General features: G+C 41.6%; 1 protein-coding gene across 1 annotated transcript; it reads left to right on the plus strand.

Moving 5' to 3' along the window:
* MTF1 (metal regulatory transcription factor 1) lies at nt 1–27,007 on the plus strand. The gene is made up of 10 exons (XM_044668046.1): nt 1–411; nt 12,196–12,434; nt 13,788–13,919; nt 15,903–15,976; nt 17,057–17,190; nt 19,686–19,763; nt 21,833–21,932; nt 22,572–23,140; nt 24,083–24,146; nt 25,443–27,007. The coding sequence occupies exons 1-10, from the start codon at nt 1–3 to the stop codon at nt 25,877–25,879; spliced, it is 2,238 nt and encodes a 745-aa protein (XP_044523981.1). The 3' UTR covers nt 25,880–27,007.
* The last annotated feature ends 723 nt before the right edge of the window (nt 27,008–27,730 follow it).

Here is a 27,730-nt window from a genome sequence, read left to right on the forward strand (position 1 = left end):
ATGGGGGAAAACAGTCCAGATGACAATATCATTTGCTATGAGGCAGAGGAAGATGAGCTATCACATCATGATAAAATGCTCAGGTTTGTGGATAAGAACGGACTGGTGCCTTCTTCATCTGGAACAGTTTATGACAGGACAACTGTTCTCATTGAGCAGGACCCTAGCACGTTAGAAGATGAGGATGATGAAGGACAATGTGGAGAACACCTGCCTTTTTTTGTGGGGGGTCCTGATGAGGGATATCACTTAATAGATCATGAAGGAATGTCCCAGGGTTATGTGCAACACATCATCTCTCCAGATCAGATTCATTTAACAATAAATCCTGGTTCAACGCCTATGCCAAGAAATATTGAAGGTGCAACTCTCACCCTCCAGTCTGAGTGCCCAGAAACTAAACGCAAAGAAGTAAGTAAACTCCTTGATCTGGAACCTAGATCGGTAGCAAAGGAAAATCTGCACCCAGCTCTTGTTTGTTCATTTAATGTCCCGTGGTTATCAGGGAGGATAATTTAAAAAAAATAACAGAGGTCCCATGGAAAAGGTTCTAGGTTGATAATCTACACCAAGTTTTATTTGTCAGATATTCACTTTATATTGTGTATATCAGCCTTTTGCTTTTGTTTTCATTATTGGCTGGCTCTCTTTCTCTGTCTCTCTCACACTCAACTTGTGAATGTATCAGTGCTTTGAAATTTCTAAGCATAAATAAATTATTACTTTACATCCCACCTTCCAGTCAAGATTAAATTGGAAACTTGACTGTTTGGTAACTCGACAGACTTGATGTTGAAATAATTGCTCCTTCCTGTGTAGAAGCCTAAGTAAAGGGACAGTTGCTGCATTAGGTTTTTCCCCTGGGATATATGTTAATGGCTTGTTTTAAAAATGGACGATTCTGGGAGCCTGAGTGAAGCTTTATTATCTTGGTAAATTTTTAATGCCTCACAATTGAAAGCTAGATGCCTTTCACAACAATTTCAGGAAAATAATAGACAAAGTAAATTCTCTAAAACTGAGAAAAAAACTTTTATTCCTGTTTAATTAGAAGCATTAGAGGTAGTCATGTATGTTTTCTAGAAACTGTGATTGTAGGTCAGATAAAAATGGGTCAGTAGTAGCAGCAGTATCTGTAATTAAATGGAAGATTTTATTAGACAGATACCAGTTGCATAGAATAACAAAATCTTTTTTTTTTCTTCCTTGCTAATTGGGGTTGGAATCAGGGAATTTATTGTCCTTGAAAAAACTTACCAGGCAGAGGGTCTGTCAAAGTCTTAGAGTTGTGGTCAATCAAGCCCTCCAGGTTTCTGCCATCCTGTATGTGTTTATTTGATATTTTTAAAAATGCAAGTCTTTACTTCTGTTAAATTTCATCATAATTTTGGTTCAGAATTCCATTTTCTAAGGTCCCTTCTAGTGCTGTCTATGATCCTGAGTTTTGGTTCTACCATCATGTTAGCTGTTTTTAGCTTTGTACCAGCCACAACTTTGATAAATTTAGCATATCTTTAATCCAAAAGTATTGAAGAAAACTGGATGAAGGACAGAATACAGTGGAAGCATCTTATTTTCATAGGCTTATAAGATTAAATCTGGAAAGGATCTGGGAGATCTCCTGTTCTGACCCTCTTACTTTGTAGGTGACTGAAGTTAGGTCTGGGGAAAAAGTGAATGACTTGCCTTAGGCCACTCAGGTGGTAAGAAGCAGAGGACTTCAAAACCAGGCTGAAGTTGATCCATCAGTCAACCTTTGTTTGAGTATGAGTGTTCATACCTCTAGCAACATTCAACCATGCTATGGTGATCATGCTTCATAAAGGCAATCATAAGAGATTTTATCCTAAAATCACCACAAGGTCAGGTAGGCTTTTGTCTGGAAGTTTTTGAAGTAGCTTGTACTTTACTAGGGGAGAGGGAAAGTAAAACCCTGGTTTGACTCTGATAATCTTTATTAGTAGCTGGCATCACTGTGTACATAAGGTATAACTGCCTTATCTTTTGACTCTAAATAGGATCATTAGTGAATTGGTCAAGTAACTAGCCTGATCAGGTCTGGATTCAGGGTCTCAGTGGGTGCTGCTTTCAGGTTCCCAGTGGAATAAACACTTAGGAAGTACCTCTGTACTGTGTGCAGTGCTCTGTGTGGATATGGATGCAGGCCTTGCCTGGAAGGAGTTTGCTTTTTACCTAGGTGACCTAGCAAGCAGTCAGAGAAATAAATGCATTAGAACTGAAGGAGGAAGGAGAGAGAGTACTAAGGACCAGAAGAATCTGGAAAGGCTTTACAGAGCAGGTGACTTTTCAGTTGCTTTGGGCTTTGAAGGAAGGTAAAGATTCCAAAAGGGCCAGGGCATTCTATACCTGAGGGCAGACAGCTTCAGCAGAGTTTGTCTCTTGGCTTGCTTTTATCTCAGTGCTTGTCCCTGTTAAAGTGAACCCTGATTTGTTCTGTTTTCTGGGATTATTATTATTTGTAATGAGATTTCAGCCTGGTTTTTCTTATTGTTTCTGATTCTTTCTGGAGCTTTGCTATTTGTTTCTCTATAGAACTACTTCAAGGTTTGCTCCTGCTAAGTTCTCCCTCTGAGAAGTGTTATCTTTGGGTCAAAAAATGACCACAATAGAAACTTTTAGAAACATTGTCCTCTGAAGCACCTTTGGTATTTGCATTGTGATTGTTGGTAGCTGTGTCTTGCTCTTCAGTGTTTACTATTCATTTGTTGCTGCTGCTTTGTTAGTTTTATAGCATTAAGAATTTTTCTATCATAATTTTGTTCCTTTTCTTTTTTAAACTATCAGTATAGTTGATAGTTGCTTCCTTGAGCGTTTTATAAAATCTGGATTGGTAGGTAGGCTTTGATTCAGCCCAGTTTCTCATTTTGTTTGGCATTCTAATTTAGTGTTTCCCACCCTTTAAGTTCAGGGCCCTACCTATGACCTTGTCAGGACACACTGAGGAATAAGAGAGTGCTATCATCCAATCTATCCAGCCATCTGCTTTTCTACTTGGAAGATCACTCGAGGGATTGTGTTCCAGATTCCAGCTTTGCGATCTTTGGCAAAGGACTTTACCTCTTCTTGCTTAATTTCCACATCTGTGAAATAAGATTAATGGTATCCAACTCACGGAACCATTGCTGATATATATACAGATGTAACTAATGAAAGGTGCTGTACAAAAGTGAGCTATTGCTGCCATTGTTGAAGGAAGCCAGGTACCTGAAGAGACATATACCATTTTCCCCTCATATCTATCATGGTTCATAACTAGACCCCCAAAAGTTGGAGAAGAAAAGTCAAGAGACTTTGAAGGTCATGACAACAGAAAGTTGCCATTATTCTGTGTCACATTGTCCCTGTTCATTGGCTGGATTATAGTCCTCTTACAAAGAATTGTTAAGAGATGGTGGCATTACACTTTCGGTCAAGAGTTCTTAGGGGCAGCTATGTAGCACAGTGGAGAGAGCACCAGGCCTGGAATCCGGAGAACCTAGGTTCAAATTTGCCCAAGTACTTCCTAGCAGTGTGACCGTGAGCAAGTCACTTGACCTCAGTTCTAGCCTAGCCCTCACTGCTTTTCTGCTTCAGAATTGGTACTAAGAAGGTAAGAATTTAAAAAAAAAAAAAAAAAAGAGTTTTCTGATCTCTGTTCATATAGAATGGTGGGTCTCAAAAAAGACTGCTCTGACATACTAGGGTAAGAGCTATTGCTGCAAAATTTTGGACCTGATGTTATTTCAGATAAAAGAAAATTTAAATAATTTCATTTAATGTAAATTTTACTTAACCAGCATGCATACTATTTTATCCATTGTGGCTGCTGGTAGTAGCATCTTGCTCTTTGGTAAGACTTTACTATTACACCATATACTAACCTCAGAACATCAGACCTTGGACTTGCAAAGAACTTAATAGAGTAGCCACTCATATTGAAGGAAAGCTGGGCATGTATTAAATTTCCTGACTCTCCCATAGAGTTGTCAACTTAAACATTTGGTGTGCCAGAGTTCCTCATGGCAAAAAACGTTTGAGAACCTCTGGAGTATTTGAATTGGAAAGAACCTTAGGGAGCATTTTGAGCAGCTTCTCTCCGTGTTATCTATAACCTCCCCACCATTCATTCATTCAGCTTTTTTTTTTTTAAACCATTACCTTCTGTCTTAGAATCAGTACTGTGTTTTGGTTCCAATATAGAACGGCAGTAAGGGCTAGACATTGGAGGTTAAGTGACTTGCCCAGAGTTACACAGCTAGGAAGTTACTGAGGTCAGATTTGAACCCAGGACTTCTGTCGCTGGGCCTGACTCTTTCTCTACTGAACTACCCAGCTGCCCCCCAGTATAGTTTCCTTTAAAATATTTCCTGTAAGAACCTCAGGCTTCCCCCAGGATAGTGCATTCCATCTTTGCACTATTCTGATTATTGGGAAGCAATTTCTATTGTATTCCCCTCCCTTTCCTATCTATCTTCCACTTATAGCTGCCAGCATGAATTTTTTTTTGAACCCTTACCTTTGGTATTAGAATTAATAAGGACTAGACAATTGGGGCTAAGTGGCTTGCCCAAGATCACACAGCTAGGAGGTTTCTGAGGCTAGATTTGAACTCGGGACCTTTTGTCTCCAGGTCTGGTTCTATCCACTGAGCAACCTAGTCGCCCCCTGTGATTTTCCTAAAGCGTAAGTGACCATGCTATTTTCTTCACTCAAAAAACTCCAGTGGTTCCCTGTTACCCTCAAGATCAAATGCAAAAATCCTTTGACAATTAAAGCTCATCACCATCTGACCCTTAACTACCTTATTCCCATTTACAGTTGCAGTGATATAGCTACCCTGACCTGCTTGCTATTCCTTGCACATCTCTCATCTCTGCTCTTGCACTGTCAATGTTGTCCCTCTCCTTTGCCTCTTCTTGTCCCTGGCTTCCTTTAAGACCCAGCTCAAATCTCATCTTCTGTAGGAAGCCTCCTCAGGTCTTTCTAGTTTCCTGTGCCTTCTCCTATGAGATTACTTTTCTTTTTTTCTGTTCTGTTTGTACCTATTTGTCTTTATGTTGTCTGCCCTAGTAGAAAGCTTTGTGAACAGGGACTTCATTTTTTCATTTCTTTCTATCTCTGGTGTTTAAAAAAGTGCCAGGCACAGTTCTTAGCATAGGCTTGTGATGTGAGCATTTTCTTATACTGAGGGAATTGTCACGTTTCTCTGCCTTTTCCCTAACCTCTCAAAAAGTTTCTTTTACAAAAAGGTAAGTTCTTCCTGATAAAAATTATGCTGTAAATGATAGATTAATAGATAGTCTATAAAAGCCTGTTGAACTTTAAAAGTTTTTGATATTTACTGCTGGTTGTACTCTGGAGTGAAACTTTTTATTTAAAGTAAAATTTCTACTAAGCAACCAACAACCTTTTGTAACACTTAAGTACCTTTTCTTTGCTAGACACTGTGGTTACGAGGTCAAAATGAGTTCTGTTCATGCCTTTGAGGAGTTTGTATCCTCATGGGGGAACTATGGGACCGTGTGTATTTGAATGTATACAGATGCAGTGTGTGTTTATGCATATATGTACATTCTGTACTTTATATAGTTAGAGGAATAATTTACGTATTATCTGGGGAAAATGCACTCAAGGCTCTGTTTGGAATACATGGAAACAGATAGCATTTTGAAAAGATCACTGGACTTGGAGTCACAGGGCTTGGATTCAAGTCCTGCCTCTAGCGCTTACAGCCATGTGACCACGGTCACTTAATTTCTTGGCCTTTTTCCCAAAATGTAAAATGGGAGTGAAAATACTTACAGTATTTATCTAATAGTAGAGTTTTAGAGATCAAATAAAAATGTGTATCAAATACTTCGGTAAACTTCAACCCCCTAAATGGATGGGAGATGTTGGCTTGCCCTATAGTAACTCTAGCAGAAGATGTAGACATTCTTATGTCTTCTTTCTTCCAGGTTGCCAGACAGTGGCATTAATCAGGGACTACCTTAGCTCCCATTTGCCATTTGTTTGATTTTATTTAAATGGGCTGCCTCTAACAATTCTACTTTTTACATACTTGTCAGATCCCATTTCCAGAGGTGGGGAGCAGGAATTCCAGCTCATAGCAGGAGCTTTGACAGGTAGTAGATGAGAGATCTTACTGTAGTGTAGAAGAGTTTGAAGGGCTTTGGGCAGAACTGCTTTTTCTAGAAAATGGAGACAGCCCTAAGGTTCTGGGACCTTTTGGCTCTTGGGAGATCAGATACAGGGTGGGGATAGAGTGGGGGAAGGGGAGTCCCTGCAACCATACTGATAGGAGAGGGTGGAGTGCTAAGAATATGTTCCTAGTCATAAATGCTTAGTAGAAATAGTTGAAATAGTAAGAATAGTAGACATAATTGAGCGGCCTATGAAGCAGGAGTAATGGGGGAAAAAGTTGTAGAATTTCAAACTGAGAAGGGGCCTTTAAGATCATTTTGTTTTAGCCTTCCAAGGAGTTGTAAATGGGTCCAGAATCCTCCTCTGTGAACCTCATTTTTCATTTCTCTTTCATCTGTCATTTGTTTCAGGAGCTTTCAATATCCATTTCTTTTCCCACCTGACTTTGAAGGCTATTTTGTTCTTTAATAATGTTTAATTTTTTTCAGCTTTGATGGTATTTTCCTCATCTTACCACTACCCCTTCCTATGACTTCATTTGGCTCCCCCCCCTTTTTTTTTGTTTATCCAATGCTAAGTGCAATGTAGGTACATAATGGGTGATAATAAGTGTTTATTGATGGACTTTTGACCAAATATGGTGGGCGCTTCTTTGTTCAGTATTTCTAACTATTGTGTGTGTATATATACATAATGTGTATATACGTACACAAACACACACACAGAGAAATCTTCATTACATTCTGGGTCCCTCAGAATCAGTTCCTTGAATGCTTATCTGTTTCCTGACTCCTAGCTGGAATTTTTCCATCTTATTTCAGACATGACTGACTCTAAATGCTAAATTTTAAACAAGGTCCAACTCTGCTCACTCCATGGAACAGAAAATGAAGCCATGTTCAGCCATGTTCTTCAACCCTCTTACAGTAACAAGTTTTCCCTATTGTCCTAGGTTGATATTAGTTTCATTAATATCAGAAGTACATTAAAGCCAGAGTTTATTTTTGTCGATATAATCAAAGCACTTGATACTACAAGACAGATTTTGTTTAAATGGGCCACGTATAACAATTCTACTTTTCACATAGCCTAGACCAGCTCAAGGCCCTTTGCACTTTAACTTTTCTGATATGTTTGGCTGTTGCTTCTTTTTCCCTATGTAAAAAATTTGCTACAATTTAAAAATCAGGAGTGCTCTAGTTTTATCTGTATTAGTTGGGATGATTACCTACCTATTAAGTAGGCTCAGAAATTGGTGTATTTGCTTTGAGAATTAGATATCTTTGCTACTAACTGGCCCAGTGGCCTCTGGATAACTATTGTCTCAGCCTCAATTTCCTCTATAAAATCAAGGGTTTGGGTAGATGGTCTTTATAAACTGATAAAATCACATACATGGGTATATTCTGTGTTCTGTGTGTTCTGAATCAACCATCAGTATTAAATTCCTATACCAAGAAAGAGCTATTTTTTTGGGAGGGGGATGAGGTAGAGTAACAGCTTCCATTTTGAAATAGTATTTCAGTGCAGGGAAAATCCACAAGTCACTCTGTTCTGCACCCCTCACCTCCATTAAACTTATAGGCTTAACTGATATTGGCAAAAAGGGAGTTTATATATTTATTAATCCATTGTCCCCATGCATCATGGGACTAGCTTAAGAATGACAATACTCCTTTCTTCTTATAAACTTGTTTTTAATTGGGTCATAGAAACTTTTATTCCATAGAGTCATAGTTCTTTTGCCTTTAAACACTAGGCTGCTATTTAAGTCTCTTTAGTAGCATCAAATCTGTCTATAGGGGGCAGCTAAGTGACTCAGTGAATTGAGAGTCAGGCCTAGAGGCGAGAGGTCCTGGGTTCAAATCTGGCCTCAGATACTTCCTAGCTGTGTCACCCTGGACAAGTCACTTAACCACATTGATCTACTGCCTTAGAACCAATATACAGTATTGATTCCAAGATAGAAGGTAAGGGTTTTTTTTAAACTTGTCTATAACTTTTGACCACCCTGGTCCTGACATTACATGTTCCATCCTGGATAGGTTCGTCAGAGCATGTTGCAAAGATAGATAATGTGGGGAAAGTTTGTGATGGGGTAGATATTGTCAGTCTAGAAATATTTATTGTGCCTACTGTGTGTATGTTGGAGGATGGAAGGCTGCTAGGTCTGCAGATATAGGAATACATATAGACCCTTTGGGGATCTAAGCTTACCCTTGTCTGTTGGAAACATAAATTTCTAGAGTCTAAATCATAATTTGAGTCATCCCCCTCCTCCCCCATGGAATTACATGGAGGAGGGAAAAAGGAGAGATGAAGGAAGGGAAAAAGTAAAGTTGGTTTGTAAAAGCAAGTGCTGGCCATCAAATGAGTAGTGATACATATGCTGTAACAAGATCAGAGTAGGGAATGATTATCCAAATCTGAGCTACTTGGCTAAGACTTCATGGATACTATACTTGATCTTAGCCAAAAGGCTGAGAAGCACTCTAAGACTTCATGAAGGAGGTGGGTTTGGAGGTTAGGTAGCAGAGAGAGAAGATGCTTTAAACTGAAATTATAGCCTGACAAAGGGGGCGGGAGGGGGGAAGATGAGAACGGGCAGGAAAACAGTGAGCACTTTAGTTTGACTGAAGGGAATCAGTGGAAGATACATATCTTGTGGAGAGTCTTAAATGCCAAGCTAGAGAGTAGAGACTGGACTTAATGTTAGTTGTTATCATTATGTTACTATGAGGTTGAAGCTTAGGAGAGAATTCATTGCTAAAGATAGTAGATTGGGAAAACATCTACTAGTGTTTATTGAAGCCACAAAATAGGATAAGAACTCTGTGGATGAAAATACTTTTTATTTCAAGAGTAAGACAAAATGGTTGAAGGAAGCTTTGAGGCACGCCTCCATATAGGTGGAAGGAGGAAGAGGAACCCAACTAAGGACATTAAAGAAACAGAGCTGTATTCCTTGTCATGTGGGAGTCAAGGACAGAGCAGGGGTTAGTGCTTTCTCAAGAAAAGTAAAGACTTGAAAATAGAGAATGAGATTTGTTGGTGAACCCATCTTTGGGGACTTGAAGGAATACCAACTTAATAATGTGATGGAAACCAAATTGCAAGGAATTAGAGGGCTGATATTTTATGAGGAAATAGAAGCAGCCAACATTCTACTCTTTTAAGAGATTTAGCAGTGAGAGAAAGGAGAAGAGAGTAGAAAAACAAGGGCAGGGCCAGGAATGGAGAAGCACATGTTGGGGGATTGGCAGATATTCTGCTGTACAATATTACAATAAATTGATCATAAATTAACTCTTAGGTTTAGAATTTATATATTTGAATCTTTAATTTTTCTTAAATTATTAGGATGGGTTTGGATTCATCATTAGGCCTTTATTCTTAGAATCACAGAATATTAATGTGAGGAAGGGACCTTAGAGAATATTTATTCTAAGCTCCTCATTTTATACTCAATTATACTGAGAGTCAGAGAGATGAGAGCTTGTTTAAGATCACAAAAATAGGGAGCAGCTAGGTGATTCAGTGGATTGAGAGCCAGGCCCAGAAATGGGAGGTCCTGGGTTCAAATCTGGCCCAGACACTTCCTAGTTATGTGACCCTGGACAAATCACTTAACCCCCATTGCCTAGCCCTTACCACTCTTCTGCCTTAGAACCAATACACAGTATTGATTCTAAGAAGGAAGGCAAGGGTTAAAAAAAAATCATAAAAATAATCGGTGTCAAAGCTAGAATTAAAACCTCCCACCTCTTCTGATTCCCAGTTCTATGTTCTTGCTACTTCTTTTGTTTTTTAAACCCTTACCTTCTGTCTTGGAGTCAATACTCTGTATTGACTCTAAGGCAGAAGAGCAGTAAGGGCTAGGCAATGGGGGTCAAGTGACTTGCTCAGGGTCACACAGTTGGGAAGTGTCTGAGGCCAGATTTGAACCCAGGACCTCCTGTCTCTAGCCTGGTTGTTGATCCACTGAGCTACCCAGCTGCCCCCACTTGCTACTTTTTTGATTCAGTTCATTGCAATGAAGAAGACAGACTATTTTAAGAGAATCCTATGTGATAATGTTCAAATAAATATCAGAATTTTGATAGAGAATATTCTAGATTCGTATTCCTAGAGTCAACAAGTAAGTGTTTTGGTTTTATTTATTTGAGAATATTCAGTTCTTCAAAAACTTGGTTTTTACCACATTACTTATTCCCAAGATTAACATGAGACATAAAAAAGATTTTGAAGACATCATGGTATAGATAGAATGGACTAGAATAGAGTCAGGAAAACCTTGGATCAGATCCTGCCTTTGACACCCATTAGCCATGGTGCCATGTGCAAATCATTTAGCTCTAACTCTATCTTATAGATAGATTGTGAGTAGTTGGTGTGAGTAGTTCCTATATTCAAATCACAGATCCTTGCTGTATTGCTGCTGTTTGTTTATTCTTAAAATGTATGTACAGGTATCTCTTCCACATCAAGACTTTTGCCATCACAGTTTTGATATATTGTGGGTTAACATAAGAAATTAAATGGGAATTTTGGGGGAGTTTTGCAGAAACAAACAAACAAAAACACATGAAGGCCAGTAGATGACACAGAAAATGTTTAGAAACTCAGAAATAAATGAAATATATAGAGAGTATTGTATAATATGAACATAGTTTATCTTTTAATACCATAAATCTGCACAATTTCTTTTTAAAAGTGAAAATAAGAAAAAGTTGCAGATAATGCAAAAGTAAGCCAAAAAAAAAAAAGACACACAAAGGCTAGAAATGTAGAGAGATTTTTAAAAGTTTAGTAACTCATAAATGCTGTACTACAAACACTTTGTAAAAGAAAAAGAAAAAGTTCAGACATCTCTGATATGCAGGGAGGGCCAGAAAATTTTACATGAATTTTCTAGATCATAGAGGTGCCATGCCTGAGATATAGAAGAGATACCTGTATTTTATAAAGAAAAAAGTCTATTTGTCGATATATTTCAAGGATCCATGATTTCATCAGTGTGAGAGTTTACCTGTATTAGTGCAAATGGTAATAACTCCATTGTAACTTAGGTGGCCTTAATGAGTGACTGTGGTCAGTCCGGTGTCATGGATCGCTCTGAACTGAGCTGAGCTGTGCCTTAAGGAATCCACAAACAGTTTGTTATTAGCTCTGTTCTCAGAATATTTCCAGCTTGGTAAGGCTTTTCAAGGCTGGCATCTTGCTTGGTATAGCTTTCAGGAGCCTAGTGGACTTTAATGGAGGAATGTCACAATAACACTAAATTCTCAGATTTAATAGCAAGGAAATGACTTGGGGTTCTTGAAAACTATGGCCATTGAAACATTAGCTGCTCTCTGTCCAAGCCGTAAAGACTGGGGAAGGCTGTATGTATATTCTGGCAGTACCACCCTAAGTAATTGGAGAAGCTCATTACCAGATTGGCTAAAAGTGTTGAAAAAAAATTTTTTTTAACTGTGGCATCTCTTGGAAATGGTCTGTTAAGGAACAGCTAGGTAGCACAGTGGATGGAGTGCCAGGCCTGGAATCAAGAGGACCTGAGTTCAAATATGATCTCAGACATTTCCTAGCTATGTGACTCTGGACTAGTCACTTAACCCCAAATGCCTAGCTCTTGCTGCTCTTCTGTCTTAAAATTGATACTAAGCAGAAGGTAATTTATTTTATTTTTTATAAAACCTTTACTTTCTGTCTTAGAATCAATACTGTGTGTTGGTTCCAAGGCAGAAGTGTCTGGAGTCATATTTGAACCCAGGACCTCCCATCTCAGCTCTCAATCCACTGAGCCACCTAACTATCCCCATAGTATGGGTTTTAAAAAAACCCAACAAATCATCCGTTAAGTCAGAGAGATGTGATATATGTCAGTGGATGGCGTCATCACTCCAAAGAGATTGCTCAGGTCCTTGAAGTTTTGAAGTAAGTTAGAGCAAAGAGATGTTTCTTATAGGCATATTTTGCAAGTGGGACTTGAGGAGTTAATCTACAACTAGACCTTCAATGCCACTAACTGGGCAAGCTTTTGTGTGTTAGGTGAAGCGGTACCAGTGCACCTTTGAAGGCTGCCCTCGAACCTACAGCACTGCAGGTAACCTGCGCACCCACCAGAAGACCCATCGGGGCGAGTACACTTTTGTCTGCAACCAGGAAGGCTGTGGCAAAGCTTTCCTCACCTCATACAGCCTCAAGATCCATGTTCGAGTACACACAAAGGAGAAGCCATTTGAGTGTGATGTGCAGGGCTGCGAGAAGGCATTCAACACATTGTACAGGTCAGTTCCCTGCCCCCCCCTTTTGTGTGATAGCTGTGTTCTGAAGAATTGGGGTGTCATCTCCTGGGGAGGTGGGTGGCTGGGTGTACGATGTCAGATGCAGTCATTCTGGTTGGTTTTATTTAGTAGATTTTCTTTGTTTCAAGGGAGGGTTCGGGGTGGGAGAGGTTATAATACTGAGAAAGGACTGGTTGTAAACAAGAGGCACATAGGAGACTTTAAAATTGGGTATAAATGAAATCTTGATGAACTCAAAAATGATAAATGTATTGACCCTTTTTGCTTTGACACACTAGACACTTCTTAGCAAACACCTAGAGAAACCTTCTTTCACATTACAAAGAACAGGGTATCCATTGTACTAAAGTGGGGATTGCCACCCTTATTTTGCCATTGTGATTCTGACATTAGCCATAAACCATTTTAAATGTATGCTCTTAGCAGTTTCTGAAGTACCTTTTTTGTAAATCCAGATTTTCCTCTATCTGTTGCTTCAGATGAGGGTATACCTGTATTTAATTTTGCTCAAGGAAGGAAATTCTTGCCAGAGGATCTTAGCCTCTTGCACTGAGACCTTTTGTATCTTGGCTCAGGACCTTCCTTTGTGGGGCTGAGGCTGTTGTAACTCTTTCTTACCTTACCATGGACACATGGACAGTTGCTCCCAGCCGTACTGAGAGAGGCATGCTTGACAACAAGGTCTGCCTCCTTTGGTTCTGAATGGTATGGGGAGGAGACTGGAGGGAAGACATCAGGACTCTTATTTGGAGTCTTCTGTTTACTACTAGAAAGCTGTCGTTCCCCCTCTCCCCCAGTTTGAACAGTTGTAGAGAGGGATCAGCTACTGACCAGGGTTCAAATCTAGCCTCAGACACTTCCTAGCTGTGTGTCCCTGGACAAGTCACTTAACTCTAGTTGCCTAGCCCTTGCTGCACTTCTGCCTTAGAATTGATACTAAGACAGAAGGTAAGTGTTTTGAAGTTTAAAAAAATAGGGAGGGGGAAAGAAGGAGGGAGCTAATCAGTGGTGAAATAGGCTAATGGAAGTACACAGATGCAGGGAGGGAATGTCAGATAGAGATGTCTTTGGTTATGTATACAGAGTCAGTCCCAGGCCAAGTTCAATATTGAAAAAACAGCCAGGAGGGAACAGCGCAGGTGGTGTTAGTTATTTGCTCACTGTTAATGCCACCAACCAGTCTCTTTTCAGGCCTGTGTTGCCTTTCCCAGCTCCTTATCTTAAAGGCATAGAGATGTGTTGTGATCCTTCAGAACAATCTGGAACTGTACTGGCCTGGCCCAGAAGGGGAGGGACTAAATGATGGTCAAGAGAATTTTTCTGGGTGTTTTGCAGACTGAAAGCACACCAGCGGCTCCATACAGGGAAAACCTTTAACTGTGAATCAGAAGGCTGCAGTAAGTACTTCACCACGCTTAGTGATCTGAGGAAGCACATTCGAACCCACACAGGAGAAAAGCCATTTCGGTAGGTTACTGAGTCTGACCGCAGACCTTTGGGCTTAGTTTTATCATTTCAGGTCCACAGGGCTATTTATCATAAGCCAAGCTCTGCTGGGCTTTTTCATGCAGCAGCAGCATTCCTCCTTTTCGGTTAGGGAAACTTCCTGTAGTCCTTTTGCTCAGTAGAAACATCTCCAGTACTGGCCACGGATGATTCTCTAGGGCACATCTATGCTTGGTGAGGCCAGAGGGACTCGAATGGAACATAAAAACAGACATGCTGTGAAAACAACTCAAGTTTTGTGTTTATCCCTTTATGTGATTCTTATTTGACCATCACAATAATCCTGTGACTTAGATCTTCATTTGATAGCTGAGGAAATGGAGGTGAAATGATTTAATGATAGTTAACATTTCAAAAACCCTTTTATTTATATCTATTGGCTCTAGTGGCTCCCGCCAAGAACCTTGTGAAGTAGGAGTTATTATAGCCTGAGGTCACATAGTTGTCCTCAGCTCAGCAGCTTATTTTGGTAAAAATGATGAACCAGCTTGACTTGATCAGGTTTGTACTGACTAATATTTCTTCTCCCGGACCTTTGCAAACAAATATATCCTTGGCATTTGTGCTTGACATGACTTGTATATGGTAGACATATAGGGTTATCAGTGCTGGAAAAGACCAAAAAACCAGTTCCCCAAGGCCCAGCCTCCTCATTTTATAGGGAATCTGAAGGCAAAGAGAGAAAGGGAATTCCTGTCTATGGTCAGAGACTAAGCCCCAGGTCCCTTGTCTCCTAAGCCTTTAATGGGAAACCGTGGGGTTTCCTTGTGTTCAGAAAAGTGTTCATCTCTTTTCTTATGTCAGATCACTCAATTTGTAAGAATATGTTATAATTGTAATTTTGTTTGTTTTTGTTTTTGTTTCATGTTTAGGGCAGTGGATAAATATGTTGTCCCTGCACTCATTTGTGTGGATTTTTTAGTAGTCACCTCTAATTCGTCATTCACCAGTCATTTATTAGGTGCCTACCGTCATGTCCCAGGCACTGGGATGGAAAAAACTGGAAGCAGGCCCTGCTTTCAAGGTGCTTCCATCAGGGGACAACATACATATAGGCAATAAATGCCAAATACAACAAAGGTTGTCCAGGACAGGGAGGGCCAAGACATGGATGGGTTCTGTGTGTGGCAGGAATGACTTCAGGAGAAGGAAGTGCTTAAACTGATCTGGAAGGAAGTGATATAGGAGGAAGAGCACTGGACTTGAAGTCACAGAGGCTTGGATTTAAATCCTCCCTCAGAGAAGGGATGACCTTGTGGTCCTGGGCAAGTCATTTAACCTCTCAGTGTCTCTATTTCCTCATCTGTAAAATGAGGGGACTTAGTCTTGGTGACCTCTGGGATCTTTACCAGTTCTAAATCTATGATCTTGGGAGTCAGGCAGAGGTAAGGAGGGAGTGCACTGTAGGCCCAGGGGGTGGCCAGCCCAAAGGTTCGTGGGAAGGAATATGGAGTGTTGTATGTGAAGAACAGCAAGAACGCCATTTTGGCCAGATGCTAGCATGAAGGGAAGGGAGTACCATGGAAGATAGCTGGAAAGATAGGTTGAGGCAGGCTGTGAAGGGCTTTAAAAGACAAATAGGTTTTATCCTAGAGGTACAAGAGAGCCACTGCAGTTTATTGAGTGCGGGAGTGATAGGGTCAGATCCAAGTAGGAGGAAAATCACCTGGGCAGCTCACGAGATGAAAATGCCATTCTGTTCAGTAGTGAATGAAAAGTCCTGGCTGTCAAAAAGCCCACAGAATCGTGCTACCCATTGCTACAAGATCTTTTCTTTCCTCTGCACCTAAGACCTTCCAAACCCTGATCGGTCACTGAGGCTTCATTCCACTACCTTCTAAGTGTTTTGAGTATGAATGTTCTAGATGTGTGCTTAAGTTATTGATGATGAAATCCCCCTTAGATAATGCTTGCTGTTTCTTTGTGGTTAAATGACTGTTTCAGGTGTGATCATGATGGCTGTGGGAAGGCATTTGCAGCAAGCCATCACCTTAAAACACACGTCCGAACACACACTGGTGAGTTTGGTTGTTTTGGTCCATCCTAATGTTTTTTTTTGTTTCTGTTTTTCACTATAAATGAAATGACAGTATGATTCAGACTTAGATATGCCATCTTGTTTGACTTAAATTCTGGCTCAGAGAGTGACGACCTTGTGATCCTGGGCAAGTCATTTAACTTCTCAGTGTCTCCATTTCCTCATCTGTAAAATGAGTGCAGTTGGATTCAGTGACCTCTGGGATTCTTTCCAGCTCTAAATCTATGATCTTGTGATCTCTATTCTTGTGAGCTTATCCTCATCATTAGCCCTGTGTGGTAGGTGGTCCAAGTATTGTTATTTCCATTTGACAGATAAGGAAACTGGGGCAACAAAGACTTGTCCAGGATCACAAAGCTCGTAAGAAAAGTCAGAACCAGATCCCAGGTCTTTTGATGCCAAGCTTTCTGTTGCTTTGATATATAGAATTGTGTAGAAGTAGAGAGGCTGACTGGCCTAGCCTCCACCATTGGTATTTAAAGTAACACCATAGAGCATACACCTGAAAGAAACCCTGGAGATCATTTTATTTGATACCCTTACTTTATACAGGATGAAACTGAAGTTCACAGCGGGGAAGGGACTTGTCTGAGTAAGCACATCAGAAGTGGAATTGGCATTGTCCTGACTTTCAATGCGACAGCTGTTTCTCCCCTATTCTGCTGCTCATCAATAATAATAACCCCAGGAAATGGGAAGAAATGCAAGAGTTCTTATAAAATAGATGTCATCTTCTTCTTTGACATTGTCACTCAGTTGTATCTAACTATATGTGACCCAGTGAACCATAGCTATCCATTGGGTTTTCTGGGCAAAGATACTGGAGTGGTTTGCCATTTCCTTCCCCAGTGGATCCTTTTGTCAGGCCATCAGAGGTTAAGTGACTTGCCCAAAGTCATACAGCTAGGAAGTATCCAAGGCTGGATTTGAATTTAGATCCTCTTGACTTCAGGCCTCCCATCTATCTCCTTTGGTTAGTTGGTGTGGAGGTTGGGGAAGGAGCAAAATCCATTTAGGGAAGAACGAACTTAGGATAAAAATAACTTTGTCCTTCCTTCAGGTGAAAGACCCTTCTTCTGCCCCAGTAACGGCTGTGAGAAGACATTCAGCACTCAGTACAGTCTCAAAAGTCACATGAAAGGTCACGATAACAAAGGACACTCATATAATGCATTTCCAAATAGCATGTCTGAGGTATGGATTTCTTTGTTCCCTTTCCTGTCTCTCTTTCCCATGCTTGGATCTCTGTAACACATGAGAGCTGCTTGGCTGCCTGATGCAATTTCAAGGCAAACATGTTTTAAAGTCTATTCTTTCTCCATGCTGCTATTGGGCAGCAAACTGTGTCAAGATGAATATGCCTTTTGATGGGAAAGAGAATCCAGAATTTCATCTCAACTTCATTTCCAAGGTCTCATATATATGCTATTTGGTTTACAAAGTGTCTCCCTTACACGAACATGGGAGGCAGGTTGTAGATTATTGTCCCCTTTTATAAGACTGGGAGCATGTTATAAAGGCCAGGTGACTCACCCCAATTCCTCTTCACTAATAAGAGGAAAAGATGTTGAACCCCTGTATGAGTATGTGGTGTCTGTCACTTCCCCTACTTGTCCCCTCCTCTGGTTGGCTGAGGCTCATTCTGGGTCTTTGTAAAATGAAGCTCTTGATTCTTCACTGCTTTCATGGTGGTCTCTGTAATTTCTTTTCTTTTCTCTCTCCTCTCCTCTCCTCTCCTCTCCTCTCCTCTCCTCTCCTCTTTTCCTTTTTTTTTTTTTTTTTTGGTAAAGTTTAAAAATTTTTTTTTATTTTATGTAAGACACACTTCCATATCAGTCATTGTTGTAAAAGCATACTTATCCATAACTAGTGCCCCCAAATAACCATAAATACACTGAGATGACTCCAACAGTTCTTTCTCTGGAGGTGGCAAGCATCCCCTGTCATAAGTCTTTCAGGACTGTCCCAGATCATTGCATTGCTGAGAGTTACTCTGCAATTTCTAATGCACTGACTTAAAATTTTTTTAATGTCATAAGGATTTCCAAATATATTTCTTCCCTCCCCAGAGAACCATCCCTTCTAATAATGAAAGAGGAGGGAAAGGAGTTGAGCAGCACCAACTGGAACCTCCACTGCCTCCACCAGTATATATAGATTCCATGCCTCTAGTCCCCTACCTCTTCAGAGAAGGAAGGGAGATGGAGTTTTTCTTTTTTGGCTAAGCCTGGCCATTATAGCTATATGACATTCAGTGACACAGAATGCAGTAGAGTCCATTGGGTCATGGGAGTTTGTCTAGAGAGTCTCCTTTGCCTCGTTCATGTCTCCAGTACAGAAGGTTTACAAAGTGCTTCTAAAGACTTCAGTTTGTTGTGCTCCTTCCCAGAGGGCAGAACCAGCACAGTGAGCTGATGGATGGGGCAGCCATGCAGATTTGTGTTCAGTAGGAGGAAAACCTTTTAAAATGAGAGCTATTCATAAATATTAGTATACTAATATACTTATCCTAATAATAGAATACTTAAGTAAATACCACATCATTGGAGGTTTTCAGACAGGTTGGATGACTTGTCAATCAACAAACCTTTTTATTTTTATTTTTTTAAGTTTTTTTTTTTTTTAAACCCTTAACTTCTGTGTATTGACTTATAGGTGGAAGAGTGGTAAGGGTAGGCAATGGGGGTCAAGTGGTTTGCCCAGGGTCACACAGCTGGGAAGTGTCTGAGGCCGGATTTGAACCTAGGACCTCCTGTCTCTAGGCCTGGCTCTCAATCCACTGAGCTACCCAGCTGCCCCCCTCAACAAACCTTTTTAAAAGTACTTAGCATGTACCATGCCTTGGGCTAAGTTTTGGGGATGCACAGAGTTAATAAACTCCTTGAAGGATTTTTTTGCCTTTCTCTGTGTCCCTAGTGCTTAGCCCAGTGGCTGGCATATAGTTGGTGCCTAATAAATGTTTGTTGACTGACTAATGTAATTGACAACATTTATGTCAATAGATACACACAAGATACATACAGAATAGTCAGAAGATAAGCTTAGAGGGAAGGTTCTAGTATCTGGAATAACCAAAAAGAGTCTCTTGCAAAAACTTGTGTTTGAGCCAAGTCTCCAAAGAAGCCAGGGGTTCCAGAGATGGAAGAGAGCAGGAAGAGCATTCATTGTGGAAAGGACCTACGTTATAGGTTTAGGTAACCTCAGCGGTCCCTCTCATGTTTTGTGATTCATTTTCAATGTCTCATCCAGCTCAGCCTCAGAAGGATGGCTCCATTTAATGAATCATTCTGACCAAAGCACTTTATGAAGTGTGTTGTTGAAGGAGAGGTGGAGGCGTTAGAACTGCAGCAGTGGAGGGAGCTCCCACCCAGATGAAATCAGGACTCTTTAGAAGTCACTCTCATCCAAAGTGGAAGATTGCTTTTTGTGATGATGGGTCACGTCTTCTGGGTCATTAGATGTATTGAAGTGGTTCATAGCCCCAAACATCTGATGTAGCCCTTCATTTTGTGTTGTGGAAACCCATCTATGTTACCTACTTTTTTTATAGGGTTAGTCAGGTTTATTAAGTGACTTTATTTTGGTAAGTGAAGGGAGCTCCAAAGATTTTGAAGTGATGTTTGCTCCTGGGAAATGTAATCTTTAGGTGCTGATTTAGGTATGTAACTTTTATTTTCAATACATTGCAGGACACAAACCACTCACTTTGTCTGAGCGACTTGAGCCTGAAATCCAAGGATTCTGAGCTACGAGAAAATTCCAATACAGTAAGCATAGTTATCATCCTTAAAGATATATGGGATTGAGAGCATTGTAAAAAAACCCAACAAAAATAGATAGACTAGTATTGGCCGCCTTCTGAGCTTAGTTGCCCTTCTTTCTTTCATTCTGCCTATTTGCTTTCCTGTGTAATTCTGCTCTTGGGTTGCCAGGGTATTGTCTCTAATCAGAGGCACATCTAATTTGGTCTCCTTCCCCACTCTCAGGATAATTTGGATCCTTTATTCTACAGATATTTTTAAGGGCCTACTGTGTGCTAGGTATCTTATATGACTGGATGCTTTTCTTTTTTCCTTTTTTAAAAAAATCCTTACATTCTGTTCATGTAAAACTCTAAGAGAAAAAGACAAGGACTAGGCAAATGGGTTTAAATAACTTCCCCAGGGTTTCACAGCTAGGAAGTTTCTGAGGCCAGTTTTGAACCCAGGTCCTCATGACTCTAGGCCTGGCTCTCTATCCACTATACTGTCTAGCTGCCCCTGGGTGCTTTTCAGTGATTAGTTTTCATGATGTCATGTTGAAGCAAAGCTTCCACCACACATGTTATATGCAGAAGGAGACATTCTTTGCCTCAGCTCTGATGGTTCCCATTTGCTCTGTTAGGATTAAGAAATGTTCTGACCATACTATTGGGTTCTTGACATGTCTTGACAAAACTGTGCCTTCAGTCAGTGCTTTATACAGGCTGTTTGGTACAGTTCTTGGAATTATACTAACATCACTCTTTCTTTTGAAGACCTGATTCTTAGGGCAATCCTCCATTCCCCCACCCCCCATCCCATTTGAAGAAGTCAGATAGAGTGGCAGTGAGCCCAAAAAATCATCTCCTACTGATGAGCTTTCTGGTGACGAACCTCTGCCCATAGTTTTGGCTGCCAGACTCATGGGACTTTGCCAGACCTTCATAGAAGCTCAATAGAGCCTGCCAGCATATATGCTTTTTTGGCATGGCCTTGGCAAGCCCAGGGTTCCCACTACCCCATAATGAGTCATCAGAGGAAGGCTTGGCTACATTTGTTGTGGTACAAAATAAATAGGCATTAATAGCAGGACTGAAGATATTCAGGTAGACATATCCTCAGTGACCAATAGTCAGGGATATGATAGAAAGGATTTGGCACTGGGTAGGGGGGATTAGACGCTGAGGTCCCTTCAAACTCTGAATATCTTGGATTCCAGTATCCCCTTTTAATCTGTTGAGATCATCTTTAGTGGCCCTAATTGGGGCTGTGACTTATATAAGAAACTTTCTAGAGCCCTGAGGCCATTGGACAGGATGCTGTGGTCTAGGCCCTGGACCCTCATCTACAACAGCTCCCATTAGGTGGTAGAAAAGGCTTACCTCTTCCATCCAGATTACCTAACACTGATAAACGCCTTCCCTATTAATGAAGATCACAGGAACAATGAAACTAGTCTGTTGCTTGGAGATCCCTAGGAAAGAGGCAAGAGAGAGATTGATTTTTACCATGTATCTGGAATACATGAAAGTATTATAGAAACTTAGGGTAGGTTGTGTAATGAAAAAGGAGGGACACATTGCTACAGGCTCTAGAGCATGTTAATAGAACTGTCTTGCTGCATGGGCAATAGAACAGTAGGCTGGAAATTTGGAGACTTGGAATTTGGTCTTGACTCTGCCACTAACCACTAACCACTAACTTTATAAATGTAGGCAGGTTACCCAATAAAAATGAAGATCTTGGAATTATAGGCTTAGATCCAGAAAGGATTTTAGAGGCCTTTTAGTTCAACTTGCTAATTTTACAGATGAGGAAATTCTGGCCCACAGAGGAGTGACTTCCTCAGGGCCACAGAGGTATGGTCAGAGGGTCAGAAGGCAGGCAGCAAAGAGTGGAGGAGGGAGGAAGGAGAGCCAAGCTAGAATTAAAAGCCAGATTTCCAAATCCAGCCCTCTTTCCACTGTACCTTCCTATGTTTCCCAAAGGTGCCAGTATTGGAAAAGCCATCCTCTTACTTGGGCTCTGACATTTGTAAGTGAAAAGCATTTCTTTTTTCCCCACCTTGCTCACTTTTTGGTATGTTTCTTTCCTAGACCCATAGCCAAGACCTTAGCACAATTTCACCAGCAATCATCTTTGAATCAATGTTCCATAGCCCAGAAGATACTACAATCCAGGAAAACAAGCAGACAGGTTTGTTCCCTAAACAGGCATGAGTTTGATTATGGGGGTGGGTGCATGCTTAGTGTTTGTTGTATCTCTGAGGTGGGATCTTGTCAGTTTGTATGATCTCACCAACCTTTTTTCAAAAAGCCTAGGATTTTTGAAATCCTCTTCCCTACAGCTGCTATGTTTGAAAGGTCCAGCTGGCTTTTTCTTAGGATGAATGGGACCTTCCCTGGGCTCATCATGCCTGTCTTTGAGGAAGAGGAAGAGGCAGACTAGAGCCCTGCCATGTCAGTGTTACAGCCTTGGCTTCAGTTCTCTAAAAAGCCTCTTCTCCGGGGTCAGCAGGTCTGTTTGTTGCTCCTGCTCCAGAAGGACAGGCCAATAGGTCGAAGTCCAGGCCATTTCTAAGCAGACTTTCAGGGCTTGAGACCTTTCTGTTTGGGCAGAAAGCCTCAAACTCCAGGACTGAGGTTGCCAGTATAGCCTGTGGCTTTAGTTGCCTTTTCCCAAGGTGAAAAGCAGAAGCTGCCTCCTGATGGGAATGTTGTGGAGGGCCGTGACTGCCAAGGGCTTGAGAGTGACTGCCTTGTGTGTGCATGTGAGGTGGGGAGAGCCAGGCTTGGGAGACTCAGTGCATACATTCTTATTTCTTTTTCTTGCCAGCTGCCTTGATTGAAAGTTTTAATGGTGATACAGAGTCAGTCACCGCTGTTCCACCCTCCCCGGGAGATTCAGCATCTTTATCTCTTCCACTTGTACTGCAGCCTGGCATCTCCGAGCCTTCCCAGTCTGCACTACCTGCCTCCGCACCGCCCGCTCCTCCTTCGACTGCTCCCTCCATAGGAACTGGTTCCCAGCCAGCTGCATTTGGGACCCCCTCTGCTATCTTACAGCCTCCAGAAGGGCCAGTCGCCCACAGCACACAGTTTGCTGCTAATCATCAAGAGTTTCTTCCACACCCTCAGCCACCACAGCCCCTTGTGCCAGGACTTTCTGTTGTTGCTGGGGCTCCCCCAGTAACAGCGGCACCACCGACTACCACTGAGGCCATGCCAGCTCTGGTTCAGACTCTGCCTCTGGGGGCCACTCCTGTTTTGACAAGCAATCCCACCATAACCATCACCCCTACTCCTAGCACGGCTATTCTGCAGTCCAGCATAGTTATGGGAGACCAGAATTTACAATGGATACTCAATGGTGCAACTGGCCCTCCCCAAAACCAAGAACAAATTGTGAGTACTGTACGCTGACTGGTGTTCATCTATAAAACATGTAGGGATTTATTCTGTGACCATAACTGGTAGGAGATCTTCCAGATCAGCTTTGTAAGCTTTGCAAGATCAGGGCTAGTTTTCTTTTTTTTTAAATCTTGGTAACCTTATCATCTGGCAGAGTGCCAGGCTCAGAAGGGGCTTCAATCAGTGATTATTGATTGACTGCTTGGCCAGCTGCTCCAGCCTACTTTTAGAAGTGAAAAATCATGGAGAGGTTTTCTGACGCTAAATCCAGCAATCTTTGTTCTGGCTCCAGTATCTTTAATTAGAGCCTTATTTGAGAACACAGTCTTACTCTTTCTTATTCAGTTTTTCTTTGGTAGTAAGTCCCAGAGAATGTTGGATTAAAAGGTTGCAAAGACAACATCTTTAAGTTTTGTCTTAGTTTTTTGAAGGAATACTCCACCTTTGATTTCTTTCTTTCACATACAGCCTGAAAATAGCTCTTTTGAAGGAACGTGTTTTCCTTTCTGAGCCAAAACCAGGCTTCTGGAAAAGACTCTTCTACCCACTCCCTGGGCTTGGAGAACAGTAACTAAGTTGTAGAAAATGGTTTAGTAAACTATCTCATTTATCTGTCCTTTCCCTTTCAGAACCATTCTGAAAGTGTTTTCATATAATGTTGCCGATGGGAAAGGCTGTTGAAGCCAGCTAGTTCAATCCTTCTCTGAATCCACATACTTGATAAGTAGTCATCCAGGCCTGCTTGCCCCCTTAAGAGAATTAGCGGGCTGGTGCTGGCACAGTGGATAAATCAGAACCACAGATGGGCATGGCCCAGTTGGGAGGATTCTTGGAGCTGAGTTTCTGGGTGGTAGGAGTTGGTGGGGGAAGAACTGGCTTCTTTGTACAACTGCCTTGTTTGGGCTGCCATAAATGTGATTTTATTTTGTTTTGCAGCAACAAGCTTCTAAGGTAGAGAAAGTGTTTTTTACCACTGCAGTACCTGTAACTGGCAGTGCAGGTAAGTGTACTTTTTCTTTCCTCCCAAAGAAAGTAGACCCCTTGGAACATAGAGGGTTGACTTGTTGGCTTAGCCCAGGTTTGCAACTTTTAATCACATTTCATTAGCTTCATTCATTTCAGCATTATATCCTACTTGTTTGTTGGAACCTAAATACTCTTTTTCCATTGGTAAAGCTTGAAAAGTCTTATGTTTATGCCTTCAGCCTTATAAAAAATTTTTAACAAACCCCTACCTTCTGTCTTAGAATCAATACTAAGTATGATTTCCAAGGCAGAAGAGCACTAAGGGCTAGGCAATGGGGGTTAAGTGACTTTCCCAGAGTCACACAGCTGGGAAATATCTGAGGTCACACTAGGACTTCCTTTCTTTAGGCCTGACTCTCAATTCACTGAGCCACTGAGCTGCCCCCTCAGCCTTATACTTTTGAGTTTTATATAGAAGCAGGTTCTTTCTTTGTCAGAGCCAGGAAGGTTATGATTCTCAATTTATTGTTGAGGGACAGGCAACTGTTAACTCCTTTGTCTCTCTTCTAGTTTCCCAAGGAATTAACCTTTTGTCCTCAAGCCTCTCTTCCCCTGTAAAACATAGCTAAGGATTATACATCAGACTTTGACCTTAATTATCATCATTATTTCTTAAATCATTGTAACATTTTGCTATGTATGCTATGAGATGTTTTGGGTAAGGCAAATGCTACACATATCTTTCCCTGAGGCTTAGAGAGGGGAAGCACTTTGCCTAAGGTTACATTTGAGTTAGTGGTAGAGCTAGTAACTGGAACCTAGGTCTTTTGATTTCCAGTTCCTTACTCTTTCTGCCTCCCCTGCTACCTCCCACGTAGAAGCTGCCATGACACTCACCACCTGTCCTTGTACTTGAGAGATGAAAGTAAGACTCCTTTTAGTTGCAGAAAAGGCTCTGCCTCACATGGCATAGAGGGAGTTCCCTTCCTTGGGAGGTGGACCTCTGCCTGGGAAAACACAGGTCCAAAAAATCCCCTCAAACAAGCAGTAGCAGCAGAGCTGGAATTAAATTTCCAAATCTAGCACCTGAGAAAACTCTTAGCCTTTTTGTAGCGTGGACCCCTTTGAAAGCCTGCTCATGTTTGTGATAGCCCCTTCTCAGGATGATGACACTTAGATTTTCGAATATAAAGATGGATTTTTTTTTCCCCCATCCAAATCCATGGCCCTCTCTCAGGTTTGGTTTCTGGGGAGCTCAGGCCAAGGTTCCCTGCATAATACTCTCTTCCTACTAGAATAGAGACCATTCTTGCCATTTGCTCTTTCCCAGGGAGCTCGGTGCAACAGATTGGCCTCAGTGTTCCTGTGATCATCATCAAGCAGGAGGAGGCCTGTCAGTGCCAGTGTGCATGCCGGGACTCTGCCAAGGACCGCTCTGCTAGCAGCAGCAGCCGGAGGAAGGGCTGTGCCTCCCCACCTCCTCCAGAGCCCAGTCCTCGGGTCCCTGATGGCCCCTCCCTCCATCTACCCACTCAGACTTTTCCCTCCTCTTCCACACCATTGCCATCCTCCTCCTCCCCACCTTCTGACAACCGGAGCAGACAGGTAGAGAACCCTTCAGACTCCCAGACTGAGTCATTAAGTGCCATGGATGTGTCAGAGTTCCTGTCCCTCCAGAGCCCAGACACCCCATCCAACCTGATTCCCATTGAAGCACTACTGCAGGGGGAGGAGGATATTGGCTTAACCAGCAGCTTTGCTAAATGAAGCGCCCTTGGCTCACTCCTGAGAAGAAGGGTGAGTGGGGCTACAAGAGTAGATGGCCTCTGTCTGGGGGTCAGAAATTTGAAGGATGAAGAGGTTTGCTGTTGGGAAGTCATACTTCTCAGACATCATTTCTTTATTCCCATCCCAGGAACGTCCATTTTAAGGAACCGGTCTTTGGAAAAAAAAACAAAAAACAACAAAAAACAAAACAAAACAAAAAAAAACAAAAAAAAGCTAAGTTATAAATGAACTATTTTGGCTGCACTGTATGTCACTTTTGCTTATTGTCATGTGAACATGGAAATTAAGGTTACTCGTCTGCATAAAAACTCTAAATTGAAAGGGGTGTGGTTTCCATCAATCCTTGTGTATTGAGGCATTTGCAGTTTTGGCTGTGTTCCTCTCATTTCAGCTCCTGGGGATCTCTCTTCCCTGGATAGATTCTGGGCAGATTTGAGACTAAGCCATAAACTGAAGTGCAGGCCAGTGACCCCAAAGAAGGGAACAGTGGTAATAGGAAGAAGCCGTGTGTGTTGGGCAGGACTCAAGTGTGGTTGCTCTATGGTGAGGAGCTTCAGGGAAGGCTGAAGCCTCATGTCTGGCATGGGTTCCAGGCAGGGCACTGACTTGTGTTTGGTGGAAGGCCAGCACTAAGTTGTAGCACATGCTCAGAGTGGACATTGGCAAGGTGGTCGTGGCTTCTTGGTCTCCTTGGCTCTTCCAGGATCTTTTGGATATTGGGAGCTGTATGTTGTGATGCCTTTCAGGGAGGGAAAGGGCCCTTGTGTGTACCTTGGAGCTGACTAGCGTGGTTGGTTGTAGAGTCTTTTTATTGACCTCCACCCTCTCTTGGGCCATTTGACCTTTGCAGAGCAAAGAGGGGCCGACTTAGAGGTGAGAACCAAAGGAGGTTTTCAAATGGGATGGAGTTGCCTGGGCAGGCTGCCCCAATGGGGGGGCCTACTCCAGCAAAGCAACTGCTTCCTCTCTGATTTTGCCCTTATCCTTATGAATGCAAGCGAGTATAATTTCTCTGTTGACATGTGCAACATAGCTTAGTAATTTGATATGAAAACTATGATCTTCTAACCTACTCAGGGTAAAGTAAAGCAAAACAAAAAAAAAAAATCCCCCTTCCACCAAAAAGCCTGAAGTGTTGCAATAAGGTTTTTTTTTTTTTTTTCATTTGGAATGTTTTGTTATGTTGCATTATATAAAAAAAGGAAAAAAAAAGAAAAAAATGTTAATCTTTATAGAATTGTATCCACTTCTCTCTGGCTATGGCTCCAAGTCATTTCATTTAAAAACAGTATCTTTTAGTTTTTGTCATTTTATGTCAAGGGTCTTTAGTGACTTAGTCATAAGAGTGTTAACCCCTCATAAGAGTGGTAACATCTCTGGCCCATAAAATTCAGAAATTAGTTCTACCTGGTAAACAGGCTGGGCCTTCTGCCTCCTCTGTAGTCCTCTTCCTACTTCCTATTTGGAGGGAATAGGATGTCCCATGAGCCAGAGTAAACTGCAGACCCCATGTTTAGGCCAAGGACAGCTAAGATTTTATCCTCATCTTTCTTCCAAGGGCTTGAGTTCCTCATTGACCCCTAGCCACCAATGACCACAAAGCTATATTTTCCTCTTTTATTTCCCAAGCCAGCATTTAGGGACAGCTGTATGGGTGCCCAGGACATTCAGTTTGATCCCAGAACTTCAGGCGTGCTCATCAGGATGTTCAGAGATTCCCACCCTTCTCCCTCTCCTCCTTCCTTACCCCGGAAAGGTTGTTACTGTCATGAAGAGAGAGATAGGTTTAGCCAGGACAAATTATTTACCTTTCTAAGAGCAAAGAAGCAA

Source organism: Gracilinanus agilis, chromosome 3 (assembly GCF_016433145.1).
Source record: "Gracilinanus agilis isolate LMUSP501 chromosome 3, AgileGrace, whole genome shotgun sequence".
Lineage (NCBI taxonomy): Eukaryota > Metazoa > Chordata > Mammalia > Didelphimorphia > Didelphidae > Gracilinanus > Gracilinanus agilis.

Excerpts from the sequence above, each read along its gene's own strand:
- MTF1 (XM_044668046.1), top strand. The coding sequence starts at position 1 with ATGGGGGAAAACAGTCCAGATGACAATATCATTTGCTATGAGGCAGAG. Across the intron at positions 21,933-22,571 it reads CCAGGAAAACAAGCAGACAG|CTGCCTTGATTGAAAGTTTT; the intron begins GTTTGTTCCCTA and ends TTTTCTTGCCAG. Across the intron at positions 24,147-25,442 it reads ACCTGTAACTGGCAGTGCAG|GGAGCTCGGTGCAACAGATT; the intron begins GTAAGTGTACTT and ends GCTCTTTCCCAG.